The sequence below is a fragment of the Peromyscus leucopus genome, chromosome 15 (assembly GCF_004664715.2).
Source record: "Peromyscus leucopus breed LL Stock chromosome 15, UCI_PerLeu_2.1, whole genome shotgun sequence".
NCBI classification, from domain to species: Eukaryota; Metazoa; Chordata; class Mammalia; order Rodentia; family Cricetidae; genus Peromyscus; species Peromyscus leucopus.
In genome coordinates this window covers 37,483,805-37,507,935 of record NC_051076.1, presented here as the reverse complement: position 1 = coordinate 37,507,935, position 24,131 = coordinate 37,483,805, and the positions used below count along the sequence as shown (strand labels likewise).

Here is a 24,131-nt window from a genome sequence, read left to right as displayed (position 1 = left end):
TAAAGACCAGTCTTCCCCAGGTTCCCCTTCGCCACATCTGCATCTTCTCTGCACCGGGACCGTGAAGATGGAAGGGGAAAGGGTTCAACCTCTGGATGAGAATCTGGAAAATGGATCAAGGCCAAGGTTCAAGTGGAAGAAGCTATCAATGGTGGTCTCTGGGATTCAGGGAGTGGGGCTACTCCTGTGCCTGGTCTACATCTGCCTGCACCTCTATCCTTCTCCGGTAAGATGCACCAGTGGGTGCTACTTTTCCTCCAGTTCTTGCTGAATGGCAGTTACAACAGCTGCAGTCACCTGGAAATAATTGAACGCTGAAACTGTTGAGGGCCCTGCCACCGCCGTCAGGTGACTGTAAAGTGTGGTGAAATACCCTTTGGTGTCTCCTTTCCTTCCTATTTCAACAGGAGCAGTGTTAGGGCAGACTGAAGGGCAGAGAGACCCTGCTCTAGATTTTTTTTGTCTTTTTCTTTGTAATGCAAAAATCCCAATGTGTCTTGATGAGCTGTCACCCTGAAGCTTTGGGTCACTGATTTGTCTATTCATCCTGGTGGCTCCGTGTCTGATCAAGAGATCAATATAAAAAGGAGATGAGTAACAGTAACAGACCCATTTACTTCCGATCATATGCATCTGCAGATACTCAAGGGGACCTGTTTTTTTTTTTTTAAATCCTGAAGGTGTCATATTAAGTCCTTTCCTATCACCGCCCTTGTATCTGAAGGGCTGCAACATGTGTGTGCACATTTGTTTGCATACATGCTCACACTTGCATCAATAATTTAATCTCATAGTCTTTTTTGACAACCACTCTAAAAGCCCATTTTTTTATGTTCTTCATTGTAGAAGGTAACTCTCTATAGTCTCCCCTTAATCCCTCATTGGATCTCATAATTCTTGTTTCCTCAGTGATTGCTTTATGTCAGGAAGTCTTTCCCTGGTGGATGACAGACAAAATGGAACTTATATTTAAGGTACATGTCAGAGACACAGCTACTTCAAATTAAATCAGGATATGATAAACTGTCCAGGCAAATGCCTGGGCTTGTCTCTGTTTACAGGAAGTGAGATTTTCAGTATATAGAAGCTGGTGGGAGTGTATGTGTTCATGACTGCCGAACCGTGTAGAGTGCTTTTTGCTTGTGTCTACAAACTCCAGAATATAGCTGATGTGGTGCTTGGCCAGTCAGAGCACCACCATACTGGTCCTCTTTCCTCCACTCCACATAGGACTCTTGCAGGACTCTGGATGACAAGTAGGCACTTTGGGGAGAAGGTGCCAGGGTAGAGTACTGTGTCCGTGGTCAGATGCCTAAGATGCAGACCGGAATTAGGCTCTTCTGAGAAGAAAGCAAACAGAGCAACCAAAAATAGACCAGCGTTGAATAGGTCAGGGAGTCTTGAGCCTTTTCAAACCGCAGGGCTGTGTGTTTCCTTACTCTGTGGGATGGTGAAGACAGGATACAAGGCCCCAGTCAAGGGTAAGCAGGCACACAAAGGAACCGGGCAAGGGCAGGGGAGAGTAAAAAGTGAAACACAGGCGTAAACGGCTGGTGTCTGGGGCCTCCGTGGACAATCTTACCCAGGGCACGGTAAGACTAGGTGTCCTTTCTTCAAGTCACCCAGCAGCTCTCTGGCAGAGGTGGGGAATCAAGCCAAGGCCATATCTCAAGGTCCTTGAGGTGAGCTGCAGTCTAGGAGGGAATTTGTTTTCTATGCTCTTGGCTCAGAAATGGAATCAAAAGTAGGAGAGGTACACTGGACACTGAAGCTGTTTGCTCATGAAATAGTAACCTGATTGCTCTTGATAGAGACGATCCGAGGGCTTAGCTATTTAGACTTTTTACACTGTTCTAGGAATGTTACGGATCATTATATTTAATCTCACTTATTAAGGGGAGGAGAGCATGGATAGATGGAAAGCATTTTCTCTGGAGCTTGGTCAAACTGTGTTGACAGAGGAAGCCATGAGAGGGGAGATGATAACGTCTTTGACCAAGGGACCGGTGAGACTTTGAAATACTAATGTTTGGCATGGTGGACCAGGTGGTGGGGGATGATGCAATTAAGCCTCTCCTGGGAGACATACATTGTAGTGATGTGTCAGGGGAAACCGAACTGCTCAGCTTATTTTGTACACAGGAAATTTTTTTTTTGTTGTTGTAGGAGCAAGGTATTTTGAAAAAAGAAAATCCTGCCCTCCCCCCCCCCTTATTTCTTAGCTTTACTTTTTAGCTTTAATTTCCTACATTCAAGATTCTGAAGTTACAGCTTCTAAACTCTGTCTGGCAGTTATCTTTCTCTTCAAGTTTATTTAGTAATAGTAATTACTGGGTTAAATTTCATTCACATATATGAAAAACAGCTTTTGTCTTTGAAATGTACTCCCCACCCCCGGCCGAGAGAGAGAGAGAGAGAGAGAGAGAGAGAGAGAGAGAGAGAGAGAGAGAGAGAGAGAGAGAGAGAGAGAGAGCCCTCACCTACATCTTACAGAGTTCTTGGTTTTCCCACTGGTGACAGGAGATGACTGTAAGAGATGAACATTGAGGTCTCTGTAGCTCAGCAGCTAATGAGCATGCCATTTCAAAGAACAGGCCTGAGGACTGAAGGAACTGAAAGGGTGCATTAGCATATTTTTGTGCCTAGATGTACAGCTTTCTTGGCTCTTAAGACTAGCTCGGAAGAAAACCTCTTTTCCTGCATATACTTTCTATACTTAATTTATGCTCTCTGTAGTTATTGAAATAACCTATTCTGAGTCACAAAATACCTTGTTTAGATTGAAGAAAAACATAAAACCGAATGCTGCGGCTGCTGGGCACTGGGCATTACCCTAAGGTGCCATTTAAGGCGCCAGGCTTCAGTCTTACCTGGAACTTTAGCTAGGAAGCAATGGCAGAAGGGAAGCTGGTCTAGGAGGTGAGAAGCTTTTTGTTCTTAATGTGGTGTCTGTGACTGTGTATATGTATGTGTATGCATATGTCTATGTTTATGTGTGGGTACTTGTGTTTGTGTACATGGCTGTATGTGTATGGGCAATTTGCATGTGGAGGTCAGAGAAGGAACTCAAATGTCACCCTCAGAAATGCCTCCCACTCTCTTTAACAACATCTCTCATTGGTCTGGAGTGCACCAATTAGGCTAGACTGTCCGGTGAGTGGAAGCCAGGGATCCTCCTGGCATTGCCTTCCCAGCGCCAGGATTACAAGCACACGCTCTTATGCCTGGCATTTTTATGTGAGTTCTGAGGATTGAATTTAGGTTCTCCTATTTCCTAGGCAAATACTTTATCATCTGAACTATCTCTCCAGCCCGTGAGGAGCTTTGGTAAATTATATTTGTATGTTCCGGGGCTGTTGAAGTCTTCCAAGCTCTGCGTTACCTTTATCATAATTTTTTTTTTGAGTTGTAGACTTTTTCCTTAGCCAATCCCACCTGCTTGTTGCTTGTTCTGCTGGGAAAAGCAGAAGTGGTCTTTGTGAAGGAGAGCCAGAATTAGAATTCAGTTTCTTGGTGATGTTTCATATCATAACTTCAACAGTTTATTTTTGTATTGTTAAATACCGGAACGAGGAATTTGCCTTAACTCTTTGCCTAGAATTAGCTTAATTTAAGTGGCTACATGTACTCTAACATGTCTTTTACTTAGAAGTTAGTCAACCATATACATAAAATAACTTCAAATGAAAGTAGAATTTGCTTTTTCTGAGCAACTCTTTGAGAATTAAAAAAGGACATCTGGAGTGTTGAATTAAGTCCTCAAAGAATTTTGAGGCTCTGATGGTGTGTATTAATGAAATGGCCCAAAGACCTTGGGTTTTTTAGTAGGTATTAGCCACAGTCTTTTACAAAAAAATAGAAGCCAAAAGAAGGTAGGTAAACTGCTCATGATCACCTCTATACTTAATTAACTAGACAATTTTGACTCCTTTACTAGGAGGTACAGGTAAAGCATCCTTACATTCGTTCTGAGTGCTTTTTTGTATAGAGCACTGTTTGAACCTTTAGAATAATAATAATAAAAAACAGCATTGAAGAATGTTTTTCCTTTTTCTTTTAAACTCTTTGGATTAATGGTCAAGATTTGAGGTGAGGCAAGAAGACAAGAGACTCGGACACTTGCTCAAGGGCCAACAGGTGGGGGCAGGGGGAGAGGAGGATTTGCCTGAGATGTCTGGGAATATGTGTGGGAAGTCAGAGGACTGGAGGGAAGAGATAACACAATTCAACCGAAGTTAGAGGGAAGACAGGCAGGAGGGGTGGGGGAGGGTAGACACAAGAGCAAAACATTCCACAGGACTGACACTGAGTGTTAGGAGAGGATGGAGGTAGAAGCTGAAGATCTAGGAAGGCGTGGATGGCAAAGGATCTTGGAAACCATGCTGGGAAACTTGATGTATTCTATTTTATGCCAAAGGGGGCAGTTACGAACACTGATGATTCTCCACATTTTCCTTCTTGTATGGGCTCTAAAGATTGGCAATACAGAAATTAACCTAATCTCACCTGGCACTAGGGGGCACCACAGTAAAACTAACCATGCCCTCCTGCCCTCCTTTTTAACCAAATTCATTTAGTAACCTCTGCTGATCTAAGATGAAACCATCTTCTCAGGAATCAAGTGCTCATTCACATAGATGAGGAGGAGCATTATTGGGCAATATCATTCTTGTTCATACAGTGATGGTATTTCCTAAACAAGCAATTTAGGTACACGTGTATTCTGACCCAAGTCTTTAAAATAGAATAGACTAATGTGAATTGTGGGAATTATGCTGAAAAAAATGTTATACACAGTACACATATGGACACAAACACACGCCAACCTATGGATGTGATCTCCCTACTTATCTTTGTTGACCGTTGCCTGAAGCTACGAGCACTGAGCAAACCCAGCCTTGCCAAGGGGCTAGGTCTTATTCTTTTCCTTTTGGTAGCAATTACCTCTGTGCCCTATACTCTCAAAGAACATGCCACTTTCTTCCCATTTCAGGGGGTTCATGTTCATGGAAAACCAGCACTAATCCTTTGTGATCATGTGAGTCAGAGGAACCACAGCAGTGTTATTTTGATTTAACACATAAACAGAAAATGAAGACAACTAAATCCCGAGCTATGATATAGCATGCTTCTCTTTCCATAGTCATTAGTGAAATAAACAGAAGAGTCAGTTTGAAAGTGGAATCTCTAAAATCCTGTGCTTTGCTAGTTTTGATGCTTTTCAAATGAAGGAGCAAAAATACTTCCTTATGCAGAAGTACGGAAGGTTGTCTTAGACTTTAGGGACAGGTGTTGAAGTGTAACGGAGTATGCAGTGAACGGGAACCAGAAGTCTGGCTTGTTCCAGACTTTTAACTTCATGATCCTGAGTAAATTCCCTATACGTCAGTTTAATACTTTTGAAGTTGGAATTTGGTTGGGAGGCTCACCCATTTGAGTACCAAGCTTCATTAATGCCAAGATTATTATTACTATTCATGGACATATTTACATAAGCACACTGCCACATAATCGTTTACTTAGTAGTGGGTGTGTGCACATAAACACAGACATTAAACTACACCTCATAACTCAGCAAACATACCATGTTAAGATTAATCATAGCTTCATAGACTTGATTTCTGTATTGTAAATTTGAGAATTAAAATAGTCCACCTTGGAAAGAGTTCTGTTTTCTTCTTTACTTCTTCTCCTTCTCCTTCTCCTTCTCCTCTCCTTCTCCTTCGTCTTCTTCTCCTCCTCCTCCTCCTCTTTTTCCTCCTCCTCCTCCTTCCCCTCCTTCTTTTAACATAGCTTTCTAATTAAGAGTTGTTTATAGCTGTAGTAGAGAATAAAAGAAGACAGAAAGGGAGAACCTATGAAGCTGTGAAGTGTTATTAGGTTCAGTGTCTGGTTAAATGTGGTTCAAAGAAATTCTACAATTCAGGGTTGGAGAGATGGCTTAGTGGATAAGAGTGCTTAGTGCTATTCTGAAGACGTCATTTGGCTCCCATATCGAGTGGCTCATAGCCACCCATGACTCCAGTTTCAGGGGATCTGACACCTTTGTCTGGCCTCTGTGGGCACACGCACATGTCACACAAAAACTCAGGCAGGCACATCCATATAAATAAATAAACAAGTCATTATTATTTTTTAACAAAACTAGAATTACAGGATTACAATACATGGACCATGCTATTTCAGTTTTTATTGACTTTCATTCACATTTTCCAGTTCTCCAGAGACTTGGCTGTTGAACAGCAGAAAATTATATCTACAAGAAACATGTGGTCTGGCTTACAATATTGGGAACACTGAAATGACCTAAGTGGCTGATTTTTTTTTAGATTTCTGGAATGTCCCATAGATGGGTTAATTTATACAACTTTATTTGTCTTTGATAACAGTTTTAATTTTTTGTTTGTTTATTTTTTATTTTTGTTTTTGGTTTTTTGAGACAGGGTTTTCTTGTATAGCTTTGGACCCTGTCCTGGAACTCCATCTGTAGACCAGGCTGCCTCTGCCTCCAGAGTGCTGGCATTAAAGGTGTGTGCCACTACTGCCTGGCTCTTTGATAATATTTTTAAATATGCCCGCTAACTAACAAAGATAGAAAAAAAGAGGCTCTCATATTAATTATTTCCATACTGCTTAATAAATATTATGGATAAAAGCCTTCCTTACAAAGTATAGCATTGTGTTGGTGTGAAACACATTGAGGACTCCAGTGAGTTTAAGTGATGTGCACTGAGGACTGGGCTTCCTTGCAGGCAGCTGCAGCATGAGCCTGGAATCCAGATAACTAGTCAGATGAAGGTTTTAATAGTGACAGTTAATATTATGAATTATAAAGAAACATCAATATAGTCCACATGGGAGGAAAATAAGGCCTTGCTGCATTATAAAATAATTTGTAAAACACGTGTTTAATGTCTCTAAGACACCAATTCAAGTAATTAATGAGATGATATGTTGTGTGATTTCTACACTACCTGCAAACCCACATTCAACTGTTCAGTGTTTTTTCTGGGGCATCTGCAGTTAGGTATCACAGCTGGGTGGCATTAAGTGACAGGAATTGATTTTCACAGTCCTGAAGGTGGGAGATGCTGGCAAGTCATGCCCTCACTGAAGGCTCTAGGCAGGAAATCCTTCCTTCCTTCTCTCCACTGTGGGTGGTTGCCAAAACTCCTTCCGGTTCTTTGGCTTCACACCAACCTCTGCTTTCACCATCACATGGCTATCTTCTTGTCTTTGTGGAACCTCTCTCTTTCTTTGAAGAGCACCAGTCATACTAGGTTTAGGACCCACCCTAATCTTGTTGATGTCATTTTGACTACTTATATCTGTAAAAACTCTATTTGTATCTATTTCCAAATAAGGACACATTCTGAGTTTTAGGCAGACATGCATTTGAAGGGCATGCTGTTCAAGCCACTGAAACCATTTATTCAATTTTTTTCTAAATTAATGTTCCTGGTACGTCTGTTTCCTACCAGGCACTGAGGATGACACAATGGTGAGCAAGAAAGACGTGGTCCTCCTTGTTGTGATAGAGTTGGTAACCCAGTGGGAAAGGAAGGCAGTTAAATGAGAATGGCGGGGCATATGACAGGCATCCGTTAGCCAAGCCGGGCAGAGGTAGTTAGTAAGGAATTTCTCAGGAGGAATTTTTTCCTCCTGAGAAGGAAAAAAACTGTTTTGCTTTTCAGTTGAGATTTAAAAAGTGAGGATCTTGTCCTCTTGCATTAGGCAGTTGGTTTCTCTTCTGTTAATTAGTTGAAAGGTTTTAGTTTAAAATGGCATTATCATCACTGTCACCGTTACACGTCCCCTGCTGCTACAATCTGACGATTTTACCCTTCACCAACCTCATTTCCCTCAGAGCTCATGCTGAGAGTTCAGCCTCGTGCAAACGGATCTAGGCACCTCACTGCACCAGGTACCTTGAGTGTCCATTAATTACCAGAGGGAGCTCGCCTTCTCAGGAGGAAGAGGCCTGCAGCTTTTCTTCCATCAGCAGGGTCTGTTAAGGTCTGTGGTCCGGAAGGTCTTCTTGTCACACAATGTTTGAAGATTACTCTTTGGAATTCCATGACATGATCTGATAAACTTCTGCAGTGGTGTTGTATTAGGCACCGCAGTACAGCCATTTTGATTGAGGTTGGACATAGAGATGAGGTCATTAAAAGGCCAGGAAGGGAAAGGACTTGTTCTAGACTCAGTACAGAAACCAGGAGACCCCTACTGCTAATTGGATGCCCAGTCCACTCTACTAGGCTGTCTTCTTAAGGCAGTGGTCCCTTCTTCTTATATAGTGTGTGAAATTAGAAATGGGACACCAGTGGCAAGACTTCTGCTACTTTCCTTCTACTCAAAGATGACCAGGACAATTTCAACAATCGTGGGCAATGTACAGTGTTCCAAGGGACACCGTCAGCTTTTATGTGACCGCACAGCTGCTGACTTAGGTCCAGCAGGGTCTGAAAGACGAAGTGCCAGCACAAATCAGAGAATGTAATTACTGAGTGCCGTTATGTCAGAGACCTAGCAGAAAGGGTGCTGATACAGTGGGTGCATTGTAAAAACGTACCCTTCCAGTTGCTTAACTGTTAAACTAGTGCAAGAATATTTTAGTGGAGACTCTCTCAATCACTGAGGGGAGGTGAGAGGAGTAAGAAAGAAATGTTTTGGTAGATCCCTCTATCAGTGTTACATGAGGAATTCCCCCAGCTAATTTGGAGTGGGAAATCCTAGTACAAGAATATCTTGCATTGGATCTTTGCGAGTTCCAGACCAGCCTGGTCTACAGAGATAGTTCAAGGACAGCCAGGGTTGTTGCATAGAGAAACCCTGTCTCAAAAAACCAAAAAAAAAAAAAAAAAAAAAAAAAAAAAAAAGAGGATACAAAGTATTACTGTATTAGCTCAGTGACACACTTCTTCATGTATTTTAGTGTTCAGGCTGCATGTATATGGACTGTTTTTGTTGTTCGGTTGAATATCCGAGATTACTCCTAGGAACCAGAGACGATGAAACCACAGTTCCTGTCCTCTGGCACAGAGAGTGGTGAGTCCCTCTAGGGAGCCACAAACAGCCAACACTAAAATAGCTGGGCAACAGGAGTGGGAACACTCAGAAGAGGGGGCCTCTAGGTTATCAGCAGACTGGGGGAGTGGGAAAGAAGGCAAATGAGTTAAGGAGAGGTTGAATGGAAAAGGTGCTGGCAGAGGTAGTCAGGGTAAATGTGAAGAAGATTTTTGGAGGAGAGATTTAATGTTCACAAAAAGCTCTGTAAACTTTTTAAAGCAAGGTCTACGAAGTCACCGCCTTTGTCTCTAAGACGATGTAACTTTAGGGATACATTCTTATAAATATTAAAGATTTCTTGGCCAAGATTTTGCCTGTTCCTATTCCCAATTCTTTCCCTAAATGAGGTTCTGGGTTGTTTTGATCAGAAGCAGAGCCCACTCTTTGCAACAGGCTGCTTCTGTGAAGTGCTCAGTAAATCCTCAAGCAGGGAATTCTACCCTCCTAGTCCACTGCAGTGTGGAAGTGTAAGACATGCCACTTTTCTGTTCTGAGATGCAGCCTAATAACTTATTAGGCTGTGCTTTCCTGACCTCTCAGATCTCCTCTGATGGCAGAAGTTCAAGGTGGGAACAGCAACTCTGTCACAGTGAAGGTGGTGTGGTGGGCTAAGGGAACACTGTCTCAGAGTTCTCAGTCTCCTCAAGTGACTCACAGCTCATTCATGTGCCCCCTCAAGATCTACACATTGTGCTCTGATAGCAAGCCCCACATGTGACTGCAGAGCCTACTTCCTGGTTTCATATTTGATGAGTAACATTTGCTCCTGGCACAGTTGCCCTCTTCCAGAAAAATGCCAGATGAGTATAAGGTCAACAGCATTATGTCACATCCCATTGAGTCAGAATCAGAAGCTCACACTCTCCCAAGATGATCTCTTAAAACACTATTACCTTCCTGGGGACATGGTATGGAGAAGGACCATGCACTGCATTCTCTCGTCTGTGTTATTGAACATGCCAAGGAATTATCTAATTCCAACTCTTCCATGCACCCACTTTGAGCTTGTCTGGGGGGTTGTTATCCCTTCTTGGACAGGTACACCCCAGTCAGAGCCCACATGATGATGCTGTCAATGGGATCTACATTGAAAACCTACAGGGGTTCTATCTGAGGAGTTACTTTGGAGAACTTCTAGGCATTTTTAAATCTGAGTATTTTGACAGTTATCCCCAAATTCAAAAATTTGATCTTATTTAATAACAAATAAAACAGTTCAAATCAGTCTTGTACTCCAGATAAATGCTTTCTTGTGAACTCTTTATTTTTAAAGTATCCTGGAATAAAGAGAAGAGTGACTTCTGTAACTCTGAACTCAGTACCTTTTCCTCCTTAACACGCTCTAAACAGCATTGGTACTCATTTTTTCCGATTTCTAACTACAGGCAATTGTTCTGTGTCATAGAGTGATTTTAAGCAGGGGTTGGGAGAAGGTGATGGATTTCAACAAGATTATCTCAGTGCAAGGTACTACCAGAAGTTCTCAGTTCATTATTTCCCCTTTCCTTAACTATACAGAGAATGATCTCATTGGTAGGTGTTTCCCTCAGCTCACAGTGGAGTGTCTTTTGCTGATCCCAGTCTTCACTCTTTCAAAACCTAGAACCAGGTGTTTTTTCCTCGTGCTACCAAACCATGAAATGATTGTGTTTGCATTTTCTGGAACTCTGTGGAATACATTGCTTGTTGATAGTTCCTAAAGGTTTCGTGTAGAGAGACCACTTTTCCGAATGGAATACAAGTTTGCCCAAACCAAGGAGTGTGTATGTTCTACCTTTGTGTTCACAAAGTGGAGTATCATGGCTGTGACACAGCAATAATTTGTTTTTAGTTTTAAAGTACTTTTATTTATTTATTTTTTATCAATTTGCTTTAGCTAACATACAAAGTAAAGCGGTTCACTGCAGCATTTTTATATATTCACATCATTATACTTTGCTCTTATTTGCCTCACTCACTGACCTTATCGTCCATCATCCCCACCCTATGCTGGTCCTTACCCTTCTCACAAATGGCCCCGTGTCTGTTCTCATGTCGCATACATTCCTTTACTGTTCATGCCTCTTTCACCCCTCTCTTAGACTCTTCTTCCTCTCTCAAGGTCCTTTTCTCTCCTACTTTCTTTTTCACTGTGTAGCCCTGGCTGTCCTGGAACTCACTCTGTAGACCAGGCTCCCCTCAAAGTCACAGAGATCCACCTGCCTCTGCCTCTTAAGTGCTGGGATTAGAGGCTTGTGCCACCACCACCTGGCCCCTTTTTCTATTTTTATGAGCTACATATAAATATAGATTCCACATTATTAGAGAAAACTTGCAGTATTTGTCTCTCTGGATCTGGCTTATTTCATTTAACACAATGACAGATGAGTGGTTAAAGACAAAGTAGTACATGTATAGAGTGGAATTTATTCAGGGATAGAGAAAAACCAAGTTATACTATTTCAGAATGGATATAATCTGATAACATTATGTCAAGCAATACTTAATAACTTGCTGCTGCTTTTAGCCAAACCACCAAATAATATAATAGTCATGCTTTTCTTCACTATTGACTAGCTCTCTGGGAATAGCAAGCATTTCTTAAGTACCAGTTTTTTCCAAGGGCTTATTGAACAATCTTCTCTCTGGATTTTGGCCTCCAGAAGTCAACAAGTTAGTGATTTTCAAACTGTGAGCCTTGGATTCTTGTAGGAATGTACACTCCTGGCTCCACCCAGATTTTTTATTCCTTTCTTTGAGACAGGGTCTCACTATGTAGCCCTAACTTGCCTGGAAGTTGCCCTATAGCCCAGGATGACCAGGATCCCTCACAGAGATTCACCTGCCTCTGCCTCTCTGCTGATATTACATGTGCCACCATGCCTGGTAACCCAGACCTTTTGAGTTGGGGCTTTGTGAATAAGTTGAACATCTCTACTTTTTTTTCCCAAAATTTCCCAGGAGATTCTAAAGCACCTTAGCATTTAAGCACCACTGGACTGACAAATCTTCCTATGATGTCATTAGCTGTCCCCAGTGGTGTTGAGGAGAAAGAATGGAATCTGGGTTTTCCCTGGGTGCCATCATGATGAGGTCATTGCTGATCTGCTGTGTGGCAACTTTTCTTCTTCAGTGTTGGTGCTGAAGTGGATACAAGAACACAGGCATGGAATATTAATACAACCTTCAAGGCAGTTTCTTTTCATTTCATATTTGTATGTGCAGGAAATTGATGTCAGATCTGGTGACAGAGAGCTACAGTCTCCAGTTAAGAGGCTGAGACAGGAGGATCAAAGTTCAAGGACATCTTGGGATAGAAAGTAAGTTCTAGGCCAGTCTGTTGAACTTAGTAAGATCCTCTCTTTAAAAAAAAAAGAAAGGAAGGAAGGAAAGAAGAAAGAAAGAAAGAAAGGAAGAAAGAAAGGGAGGGATGGAGGGAGGAGGAGAGGAAGGAGGGAAGGAAGGAAGGAAGGAAGGAAGGAAGGAAGGAAGGAAAGAAAGGGCTCAAGACTCAGTGGTAGAGCACTTGTCTTATATGGACAAGACCTTGGATTCAGTCTCTAGCAATCTAAACAGGAAAGAAGAAGAAAAAAATCACTCGATGATATAATAAAATTTGTAGTGGAATTGGGGACAGGAGTCAAGTCCCTTCACTTCCATGGACTTTAATTTCTTCCTCAGAGACATATTTTCAACAGAAGATGGCTTCTTCTGTATCTTTTTGTGCTTCTAAGACAATCCTATTTAAACCCAAGGGCTGTACTCAGTGCTGGATGATTCTGGAGTTTGATCTTCAATTGTGAGGATGATGAGAGACCTCCATACTTTGCAGAGTAAGGAAACTGTTCTGTAAGCTGTGATTATGTGGAAACCCTCTGGCTTTTCGATATCTCCCAGTTGCCTTGGTGTCTGGATATGCTCTGGGTTTTTTTTTTCTTTTTGGTATTCAGACATGGTATTTAATATGTGGGAGTAGACCAGATGTCTTTGGATTGTTTCTGAAACACTTTCTCATTAGGCCCAGGTCCTTTCTGGGTTACAGATAGAGAATTTGATTCAAGAACTTTGGTAGTTTTGTTTTATTCTTTAATTCATCCTTCCAGTTTTTCATAGATCAAACATAATATTAGGGAGAATAAATCACAAAAATGACATTGACCTTGTTTTCTGTGTATCAAAGAACAATACCTGATATTTGTTGACTCCTGAAATATTTCCTGTCAAGCGTTGACCATTTGCACATATTCTCTCATTCATCCTAACACCAGCCTTCTGAGACAATAGACTTTTTCTATTCCCACTTCACAGATAAGAAACTGAAAATCAGCAAGCTAAAAGCAATTTTCTGAAGATCACATCAAAATATTCTAAGCAGAGGAGATGAGACTTACAGCCATTGAAGACATTATCAGTCAAGAGTGATTTTGTTTTACTATAGGGTTCACTTTTGATATTTTACTTTCTGTATTCTATGGTTTGACTAATGTATAATGACACATATTCCCCCATTATAGCTCAATTATCCCCAAACATCTCCTGTGTTGCCTCTACTCAGCACCCTTCCCACCCTAGTTTCTGATCTGGGGCATCCCCAGATCTTTTAGTCTGTATAGACTTGCTTCAACCAGAATGTTTTACAGTTGGAATCACACAGAGTGGAGCCTTCTCTGATGGTTCTTTAACACAGATATACAAAGTAAAGTTTTCTCCACAGCTTTTCATGGCCAGATGACTCACTTCCTATTAGCTCTGAAGGTAATCGTCTCTTTGTGGCTTCTCCATAGTTTTATCTTCTCCAGAACTTTTGGTTGAATCCAAGTATTGGTGGTTCTGACCACAGCTTCTGTAAGTTTTTGTATGAACAAAGTGTCTTAAAATGTTTGGTATGGGGATATAGTTGTCAAGCATCACGGATTTGATTTGAGCCTGGGCTTGTGATTCTGATGGGCAGAAGCAGATAGGTAGACATTCTGGAACTAGAGAAGAGAATAAGCAGGCATTTCTGAGCATTTGTGTCAGGCAAACTGCTGGGTGGTTAACATTATTTTCCTTAAACACGGTTAGTTCTTGGGGCATTCCATTTGCAGTAGGAAGCTTTATGTCATCTGTATAAAAGCGGAGAAATGGTTTATGTCTTTTCTAAATTCACAAAGCCAGAAAAGCCACAATTTGAACCAAATCTGAGGCCAATCAATCTGCTCTTTGTCTTGTCCTATCTGGTTCTTCATCTAAAGGGAAGAGGATTAAAAAAAAGAGTTGATTTAATCATAATATGCAAAAAGGTATGTGTAAACTTGAGAATGAGGTTGCAGCCAGGCCAAACATGACATTGGCTTTGGAACTATGGGGATGTCTTTGAACTTTGTAGGAAGTCTCTGGGCAGTGTGGGAGTGTTTCTGGATGTTGTAGGAGTGTTTATGGGAAGTGTGGGAATGTCTCTGGGCAGCTGGCAGCTGGTGCTGAGCATCAGGTGTGCAGAATGAGAGCTGAAAGTTCTGGGAGCAGGAAGGATCACTTTTCTCCAGTTCATAAAATTACCAGATTTCACTAAATTGTTGTTTCTAAGAGACTTCTGAGGATATGCAAATTTCCACTGTAGGTGACCTTTGGGAGAAGGAACAGGATATCCGGGGTTGCAGTAGATCAAACCAATGGAGGAAGTCACATGTGCTTTCCTGGCTGCCTCTCAATAGATATATATCTCAGTCCAGAAGATGCCCTTTTGGTCATTGCTACCCCTACAACATCCAGGCAACAAAAAGATAGAAATGGAGTCACACACACACACACACACACACACACACACACACACACACACACGAGAGAGAGAGAGAGAGAGAGAGAGAGAGAGAGAGAGAGAGAGAGAGAGAGAGGAACTTTTTAGAGTCTTTTGCAAAGTCAGTCAAAATAGTGAGTTCAAAGTTGACAAGACAATGTCACAAACCGAAAGGTTTTTAGAGGTGTTAGAAGTGTGGCTTGGTGTTGGTAGGGCTGGTGAAGCACTTTCCTAGAATGTGAGAGGCCCTGGGTTCAATCTCCAGCACCATAAAAAAAAAAAAGAAAAAGAAAAAGAAAAGAAAGAAATCAACTCACCAGAGCTTTGAGATCAGAGAGCTTGAAGTCAGCCTGTGAACTGGGAAACTTCCTGTTCTCCCCGTTTGCGAGTAGCTCATTAACTCAGAGTTGCGGCTTCTGTTTTGTTTTTGTGTTTTGAGACATAGTCTTACCATGCAGTTCTGGTTGGCCAGGAACTCACTACGTAGACCAGGATAAGATCCATCTGCCTCAGCCTCCGGTGCTGAGATTAAAGATGTGTGCCATTACACTGGGCTAGTTTTATTTTGTTTGTTTATGTGTTGTTTGTTTATTTATTTGTTGTTATTGTTTTTTTTTGGGGGGGGGGAGTTTAAATATATATACCATGGAAAGCTGATCCTGAAATGGATGCCCATAGTGTTGTACTGATTTTTAAAGATGACAATCTGCTGCTTAAGGAGCTTGTGATACTTAATCTAAGACTACCCGTTACTTGCTTTTCTGGTATGAAAACCTAGAAGGTGCATGTTGTGTTGAGCCCTGGACCACTACATAGACTGCTTCAGACAATGGGTCCTGGTACCAACCAGTCCTAGAGCACAGGGCCATTTATTTGTCTAGGGAATTATGGTGGTGAGGGTAATGGGTCTTTTGGAGGTCTTCTAGAACACTTCCTAAAGCACAAAGAAGCAGCATGCAAGGGGTGGGAGGAGACAAGTCTCACATTCCTCCCCAAGTCAACACTTCTCTCCACATGCTCACCACATTGCATCACTGTGTTCTTCAGCCTAGGGACTGGCAGGCTCGGGAAAGCCCTCGCTCATCCCTGTTGATTTCAGCTCAGGAAGGCCCAGGATCACATTTAAAAGAGAAGTAGGGGATTCCTCATTGTGTGGGGGAGTCCCCCGTGGAATCCTCTTGACTGAGCCTACTAGTCTGCCAGGAGAGTGGGAAGTAGGGATTCCACTGCTCAGGGCATGAAAACAAATTTCTCCCATGCCTCCGATCAGGACATTCTGCCAAAAATAACCTTGTGGCTGTTGTTCTTGGCGGAAACAGTGGGCATTTCTTTTTCCTATTTTCTTTGTTAGTAGGGAATATACACCACATCGTAGAAAGGGTCCCAACTATTTCTGACCTCAGGCTTCTAATTAAAATTTCCAGAGACAGCATCTGTATCTGGCTGTTTTGGTGCATTCTTTGAGATATACTCAATGTGCACAAAAATGTTTCTGGTTTTTAACAGACATGAATGTTCTTTACATTGGTTCTAAGTCCCTTGGTATTTTCACTTAATAGATCTTTGACTTTGCTCCATTTTGAGTTTCTCTGTCTTTCTGGCTACCAAGTCCTGTGCGTTTTTTATCTCCAAGCTTCTTCTCCTTACTGTTTTACTTCTTAGTCTCATGTGCTGACTGGGTTCATGTTAGGTTTTTAAAGCTGTTGATGGGAAGGGAAAGATCCAAGGCTTACGAATAGCTAATTGGGCCAGGTGGCAGTGGTTCACGCCTTTAATCCCAGCGCTCGGGAGGCAGAGCCAGGCGGATCTCTGAGAGTTCGAAGCCAGCCTGGTCTACAGAGCGAGATCCAGGACAGGCACCAAAACTACACAGAGAAACCCTGTCTCGAAAAACCAAAAACCAAAAACCAAAAACCAACCAAGCAAACAAAAGAATAGCTAATTGGCTGGTGGGATGGCTCGGTGGGTAAATGCACTGGTCTCAACGTGACAACCCGAGTTTGAGCCCCTGAAATTATGTAAAGGTGGAAGGGAGAACTGATTCTACAAAATTGTCCCCTGACATGCACACGTGCCATGGTATGCACATGTGGGGGCACACACACACACACACACACACACACACACACACACACACACACACACACACACACACACACACACACACACAAATAATACATAAAACTAACTAACGAGAAACTACATCTTTTATAAAGGGTTCTTGGTGTTTGCTCCTGAGCCTAAGGACCTGATATCGATATGCTGAACTCTCATAATGGAATGAAAGACTGACTCCTGAAAGTTGCCTTCTACACATGGGTGCATGCACATATGCATGCATGTATACACATGCACACACACAAACATGCACACACATACACTTGCACTCACGTACATGCACACATACTAAATAAATAAGTAAGTAAATAAATGAACAAATAAATAAGCTATGTTCACACATATTCTGCTTTAAAGGGTTAGAGCAGGTTGTTTAGCCCCTTGAGAACAGGATGTGTTTCCTCCTGTGGAAGAGAAAGCACACAAAAGCTCTCAGAACTTTCTCCTAGTGTGTTCTGGGAGTCTGTGCCCCTGGTGGATTGATTTTTCCAACGGACTTTCTAATGAGCACTGCTATTTTAATGGAGAACTGGGGCCCTGTGAACCAACACAGTATCCCAAAGAAGAGTTTGGGGAAATGAAGTCAGTTTTCAGATGCTTGTGTGATAGAGCAGAATTATCTTTCCCCATCAGAAGAGATGTTATAGCAGGAGAAAAGCAAGGGGTGGGTAGCAAGTCTGGGTCAAATCCTCAAAGAAAACACTACTGTCTTTTGTCAAGCATTTTTTTTTTTTTTAAGATTTATTTATTATGTATACAGTGTTCTGCTTGTATGTGTGCCGGCAGGACAGAAGAGGGCACCAGACCTCATTACAGATGGTTGTGAGCCATCATGCGGTTGCTGGGAATTGAACTCAGGACCTCTGGAAGAGTAACCAGTGCTCTTAACCGCTGAGCCATCTCTCCAGCTCGCATTTTTTTTTCCCTGTGGGCTGCTATATTCATTTCACCTTTCATTTTTCTAAATATCCATCTTTTTTCCTTCCTTAGGTGAAGTATCCTCCAATCCAAAGTCTCAGAGCACAAGTTACCAGTAAGTATTACCAAAAGTTACCTTTCTCTAGTTCTTTTGTATATCTGTGTAGTACATGTATGTCTGTATTTATGAGTGCACGTGTGTGTGTGTGTGTGTGTGTGTGTGTGTGTGTGTGTGTGTGTATGTGGTGTGTGTGTGGTTGGCACTGGGTGTCTTCCTTATTTAGCTAAACAGGCTGGTCAGCAAACTCCAGGGATCCACCTGTCTCTGCCTTCTCAGAGCTGTGATTATAGTTGTCACTGTGTCATTGGGCCTGGTATTTTTCTTTTTCTTTTCTTTTCCTTCATTTCTTCATTCCTTCCATTCTTTTTGGTGTGACGAACTGAACTCAGGCCGTCTTGTGCAGCAGACAGCTCACTGACAGAGCCATCTCCAAAGCCTCATCTCCATGCTTTTACTAGGCTCTTTTCTTTGGTATCTTATTTTTTCCTAGAACACAGGATCTGTCATTTTTCTTAGGCAAGTGTTGTATTCTCAAATTGTTGGAGTCTGAATATTATTTTATTTTCAGGGAAAAATGGCATTAGAGCCAAAGCAGTTCCTGTCTCTGTACTTAATGTGCCTTTCTTAATCCTCCTAGAAATGTTTTTAGGGTAGCAATTTCATTTTGTTTTCATCTGAGGATTCTAAGGCAGGCTGGCTATAAGATACCTGCCAGTTCTACTCTGTAACATGATAATACCTTAATGAGAGCTGGGGGAATATATATATATAAAAGCTGATACTTTAATCAAGAGATTATTATCATTTGGGTCCTTAATTTCTACCAATCATTGGAAGTTTCTGTATGAGTTTTCGACTATTTATTAAGTTCTCTGAGCTGAACAGGAAGTATATTTTGTCTTAATAAGTCATTATTTTCTATTCAAAGTATAGCTCCTGGGTGTGATACAAAGTAAGAATTATTGAATTGGGGGCAGCACTGGGGGGCCTGTTAGTTCCTATCACTGAGGAGCATGAGCCAGAGTAGGTGAATAAAATGCAGTTGCTTAGCCCTTCAAGATGCTATTCAGGCTGATGCAGAACTACAAGAAACTCAGGCTTTGGGCTTGCTTGGGAAAGGCTAGGCACAAAACCACTAAAACTGCTACTTGTCCTATTCTTCCTCCTCCTCATCCTCACCCACCTCTTCCTCTTCTTCCTCTCCTTTGCTCTCTCTGTGGCACTGACTCTCCCAAGTTACCTTCCAAGAAATGCTAGTTATAGGAGGCAGAAGGAAGAAGCAAGAAACATGGCTGTTTCCCTGGGCTCTTTCTCCCTGCTCCAAGGACCGAGTCCACTTCCATCCCACAAGCACCCTGTGCTTAGCTGCATTACTAAGCTTCTTTGACTGCTGGCAAAGACCACTAGTAATGCCATCAGTGAGTCTGGTTCCCGGGGGCATGTGGAGCATTTGTATTTTGTGCTCAGGTGGGAAGGTGTAGAAAATGATTAAGTGAAGTTGCTTTGAGTCAAGGTAATAAGGAATGGCAGGACCAAGGCAGTGAAGATCCTGTTGTCCCATCATGTCTAACTTTTGCTCTCTAGTCTATCCACTCAGCTGGAAAGTAAACACTGAAGATGCCATCATTTCTTGTTTTTGAAAAAATCAGGGAAAATTGGAACCTGTCTTTCCTGCCACACATCCGAGGTGACAATGGCTATAACCTCTCCACTCTGTCTGTGGGTACAGCAGGTTCCAGATGTTGGCATACCACAATGCTCCCTTGCTTTCCTTCCAAATTCTCCTTCCCTATTAGTTTTTCTTCACCCGATCTAGCTGTGCTGGAAGATTCTTGTCTCATATTTTGCTTAGGAATAATCTTATTTTCAATTCTTTTTAGGATGTGAGAATGGGAGACTATTCATCAGCCTACCCAGGAATGAGTATCAAACCATGGAGGTGAAGAACAACTCAATCGCCATCACCTGTGATGGGCTTTATCTCATCTACACGAAGGGCTCCTTTTTCCAGGAGGTCAAGATCAACCTTCATTTCCGTAAGGGTCGAAGTCCCATCTCTATGCCCATGATGAACAATGGTCAAAGAGTTGACTTCACTGTGGTAGCTTATTTGGCCTACAAAGATATAGTTTACTTGACTGTAAATGCTCCTGACACTTCCTGTGAAGACCTCCAGATAAATGATGGGGAACTGATTGTTGTCCACCTAACTCCTGGTCGATTCTGTGCCCCCTGAAGATCTTACAGTAGCGCTGTGAACCAGGTGCCTCTGTGAATTCCACTTGGAGGGTGGATAGGATACAGGTTTTTTCTTGGGAGAGATGAGTCCATCAAGTTCAACTCTAGGAGACGTGACCAAATGCAGATCCTACCCTACTTCCTCACTCAAGGATATTTAAAACCTGTCTTACATGACAGTTTACAAGGCAATCCCATGATTGCCTTGAGCCTACTAAGAGACCTTTTGGGAATGAGAAAATAAATGTCTCTTTGAAATAGATGTTTCTGTTGGTCAGAAGATTATTGTAATAAACGTCTGTCAGTGAAAACAGCACTTGATTACTAGTTTCTAGACATTGTTTGGCATTGTCAAAACAAAGAGCAAGGAATGGGACTATGAATCTGGAAAGGGTGGTGTCCACCAACTAGTAGGAGCTGAAGTGCCCTCTCCAAGGTCACAGTGATCAATGTTTACATGTTGCCTAGATCCTTCTCTCATTTCTTGGGAGCTCAGAAGAAAGATCACCCTGTGGAAGCCAGGACTTGAAGACACTGTTTAAACTATACAGTGCATTCTGGGCTTCTGTTCTTACTCTCCTCTCCTGGCCTCCAAACATACCCAACAGAAAACTCCCTTCAAAGAGCTTTCCTGGGGCTATGATATCACTGAAAAACTTCATCAAAGATGTAAAGAAAACCAATAGAGCTTTGTTTCTTCTACAGGGTGGGAGAGATAGTTGACTCCCATGTTTCTTCTTATTATACAGGATATTAGTGAACTTGATGTTTCAGGATGAGGACTTTCACAGTCTGAGAACTGGTTTGTAAGTTCTCTCTTCCAAAACTTTTATGTAAATTTTTGATAATTTTTTAAATTGTAGTATTTTCTGGCTGTTTTCAAGAGAAGACACAACATCTCTAGATGATCCTGTATCTTTGTAAGGATCACGTTGTGCTACAATACAGCCCTTATCTCTTGAACCTCCAGGAACTTAGAAGTCTATTAATCCTTGTACAAAATGAACTCAGTTATATTTGGATTTTTTTTGTCTGATAATTTTATATATTCTCCTAAGCATCTGTCTATAACTATTCCCACTGTTTCAATCTTTTATGAAAAGAAGCTGAATAAAAATGCTACATAAAAGAATTTGCGCATGAGATAACCATGGTGTTACTATTGGAAAGCCTACTGTGGGCCACATATTGGGCTGCCTGTGTTATATGAATTACTCAGGGTAAAATATTCTGTGATCTTTGTCTTGATGACTCAGGAGATTTTGTGTGTGTGTGTGTGTGTGTGTGTGTGTGTGTGTGTGTGTGTGTGTGTTTGTATTCAGTTCTGGTTATTTACTATGCTTTGTAAAGTTGTTGTTATTTAATAAGTAACAGCTGAAAAAGCAATTGTTTATAACTATGGGTTACTATTTAAGAAAATGTATGTTTTGTTTTTGAAGTTTGGGATTTACGTCTGTATAATTTTATGGACATGCAGTGCACAGGCCTACTCTAAGCACCACTGTTGTGTTGGTTATTGTTTTGTTGTCTTGAGTGCCATGGTCTTTGCTCTGGAACCCCACTCTCCTGGAGCACACCTGGCCTGCTCCTTTTGTGCTGGCCTCTGATAGCCACTCTGGGATAGTGCTGCCTTGTGCCAGCCTCAATCCCCTACCTGACTCCATGTGTGGTCTGTGTCTCAGTTCCCGTATCAATTCCTTCAAAGGAATAATTAACCCTGTACTCTACACAGGGAAGAGCTTCATGGGATGACTGTGAAATGAGAAGTCAGGAATTCTAAATTTGATTCAGTCACTAAGCAAGTGACCTTGGACAAATGACATTATGTTTCTGCATTCTGCCTCCCTATATCATCCTGTAACTGAAAGTCATTAGATTATAGGATGATAGGGAGGGCAGTCTGGTTTTTTTTTTAAATAAAGATAAAAAATTGCTTTATTTTTAAGATATGCCTTAACTACACACTGTATTAAGCCAGTTTTGTAATGTCAATTATAATGTGTTCTTAAACTTATGAGGTGGTTCCTGGTTTTAAGTCATAATTCAGTGCATTCTTGGCTCTCAGAAGAGTATAAATATCAATGTTAACAATATAGATAATAATACTGTCGGTATTTACATGGATAGAATAAAAGACCTTAGAATCTACTGGTGGTTAGAGTGTTGTTTTTCTTTGTGTTTCTTCTCAACATGTCTTGATTAACTAATTCCTCATAAGTACGGAGGATGGGACAAGCTTTCTGACTTCCTACCTGCCTCTGTCCAGGGGACTGTTGAGCTGGAAGTCAGTGCTCCTGCTCATGGTTCAAGGGAACCGGCTATGCAGAGTCCTTTCAAGGACATGCGGACCTTCTTTCACATGGGGCTTTTCATCTCGGATCTAGCCCTGGATGATCTGAGAATTAGGTCCCTTCTGCCTGGTAGTAATTATTTGCTGTTTGAAAAGGAGGTCACAAGTATGAATGGCTTCTGTGACATGCTATGACCACAGGAATCTTGGTGCCACCTTGGTGATATTTATGACTCTCTCTTCCCTAAGTGCTCCTATCCTCAGCTTCTTTGGTCTCCCCTTCCCCTTTTCTCTTGCCTTTTCTTCTCTCCCCCCTCTTCCCTTCTCTTTATTTTCCTTTCCTCTCTCCCCTCCCCTCCCCTCCCCTTTGTTACTCTCTTTTCCCTTCTCTTCTCTTTATTTCCCTTCCCCTTTCCTTCTCTCTCCTCCTCTCTCTTCCCCTCCCCTCCTCTCGTCTTCCCTCTCCACCCTTCCTTCCCTCAACTTGCCTTTTCTATCCTCTGCCTTTCTTGATCTTTACACTCTTTCTCTGTGCGCTGCTCTGGCACTGGTGTTGTGTGGAGCTATGCCGCCTCCTCCTCCCTCTGTGACAAAGGCCACTGTTAAGAACTTAACAAGCCATGATCCAGACTATGCATGTGTTATAGTTCTTTGTTAGATTGAATTTAGTTCCCAGTATTTAAACACTGAGAAATTTCTCAATGCATTGAACAATAAAACAACAGAATGGTCTTGATTTTTGGCATGCTAGTAACCATCTCCAGTTGGAGAACAGTTTTCCCAAGTTCATCATCCACACTTTGTTCAAAGGTACTCACACCAACTCATTAGCTTCCTAGCTTTGAAGCATTTACATGGCTATATCTACTCTGTGTGCTTGCCAGTGCCATTGCTTATATACTAAGAATTGCTAAAGTCATTTTTTTAACCCAGATACCTTCCATCCTAATGTCACATGTATGGTTATTATTTGTATTATTAGTAAAACAAAAACAGACCCTCACAGTATTGAGTAGTCAATCTATTCTAGGCATTGTATTAGCATCTTCTGAAACTTGTTTAATTCTGTCCTCCCAATAACTCTTTCAGGTAGGCATTACTGTGATTCCTCTTTTAAATACTTGAGACCCTCAGGTAAACTTGCCCAAAGTCCCACAAACTGAAGACCAAAGACTGTTGACACCAAAGAGCATGTTCTTAACCACTGTACCTCCGGCCTTCATGAGCATCTCTAGTGGATGTAATGGGCACTTCTACACAGCATGTTCACTGTAGAAAAGTAGCCTTCCTAGCTAAGCCCATCCTCCTGGTCCATGGTATTGACTGAAGGCATCATAATCATTCCTGAATCTACCCTCTTCCCTCCTTCATCCTTTCTTCATTGACTATGGCTTCACTTATTCTCCTTCTTAGTCCTGTTTTATACTATTGTAGTAAGTTCTCACAAGGCCTACTTGTGAGTTCTAGTTTGGTACACATAAGTTCATTGAATGAGTAAAATGTATAAACAAAACAAGGTAGAGGATAGAGAACACATAGTGTTGAGAATACAGTTTCAAAGACTTATTTACTAGCTAAGTAATTTTGGCAAATTTTGTTCTAACAACTCAGAATCATATTTTCCTCCTCTATCAAATGAAGGTTATTAATATATGTCTTAGGGTTTCATTGCTGTGAAG

At 41.6% G+C, this 24,131-nt stretch overlaps 1 protein-coding gene across 1 annotated transcript; it reads left to right on the top strand.

Annotated features, from left to right (window-relative positions):
• The first annotated feature begins 67 nt into the window (after positions 1–67).
• On the top strand, positions 68–22,310 carry Tnfsf4 (TNF superfamily member 4). The gene is made up of 3 exons (XM_028864504.2): positions 68–226; positions 17,936–17,978; positions 19,805–22,310. The coding sequence occupies exons 1-3, from the start codon at positions 68–70 to the stop codon at positions 20,158–20,160; spliced, it is 558 nt and encodes a 185-aa protein (XP_028720337.1). The 3' UTR covers positions 20,161–22,310.
• Positions 22,311–24,131: the final 1,821 nt, after the last annotated feature.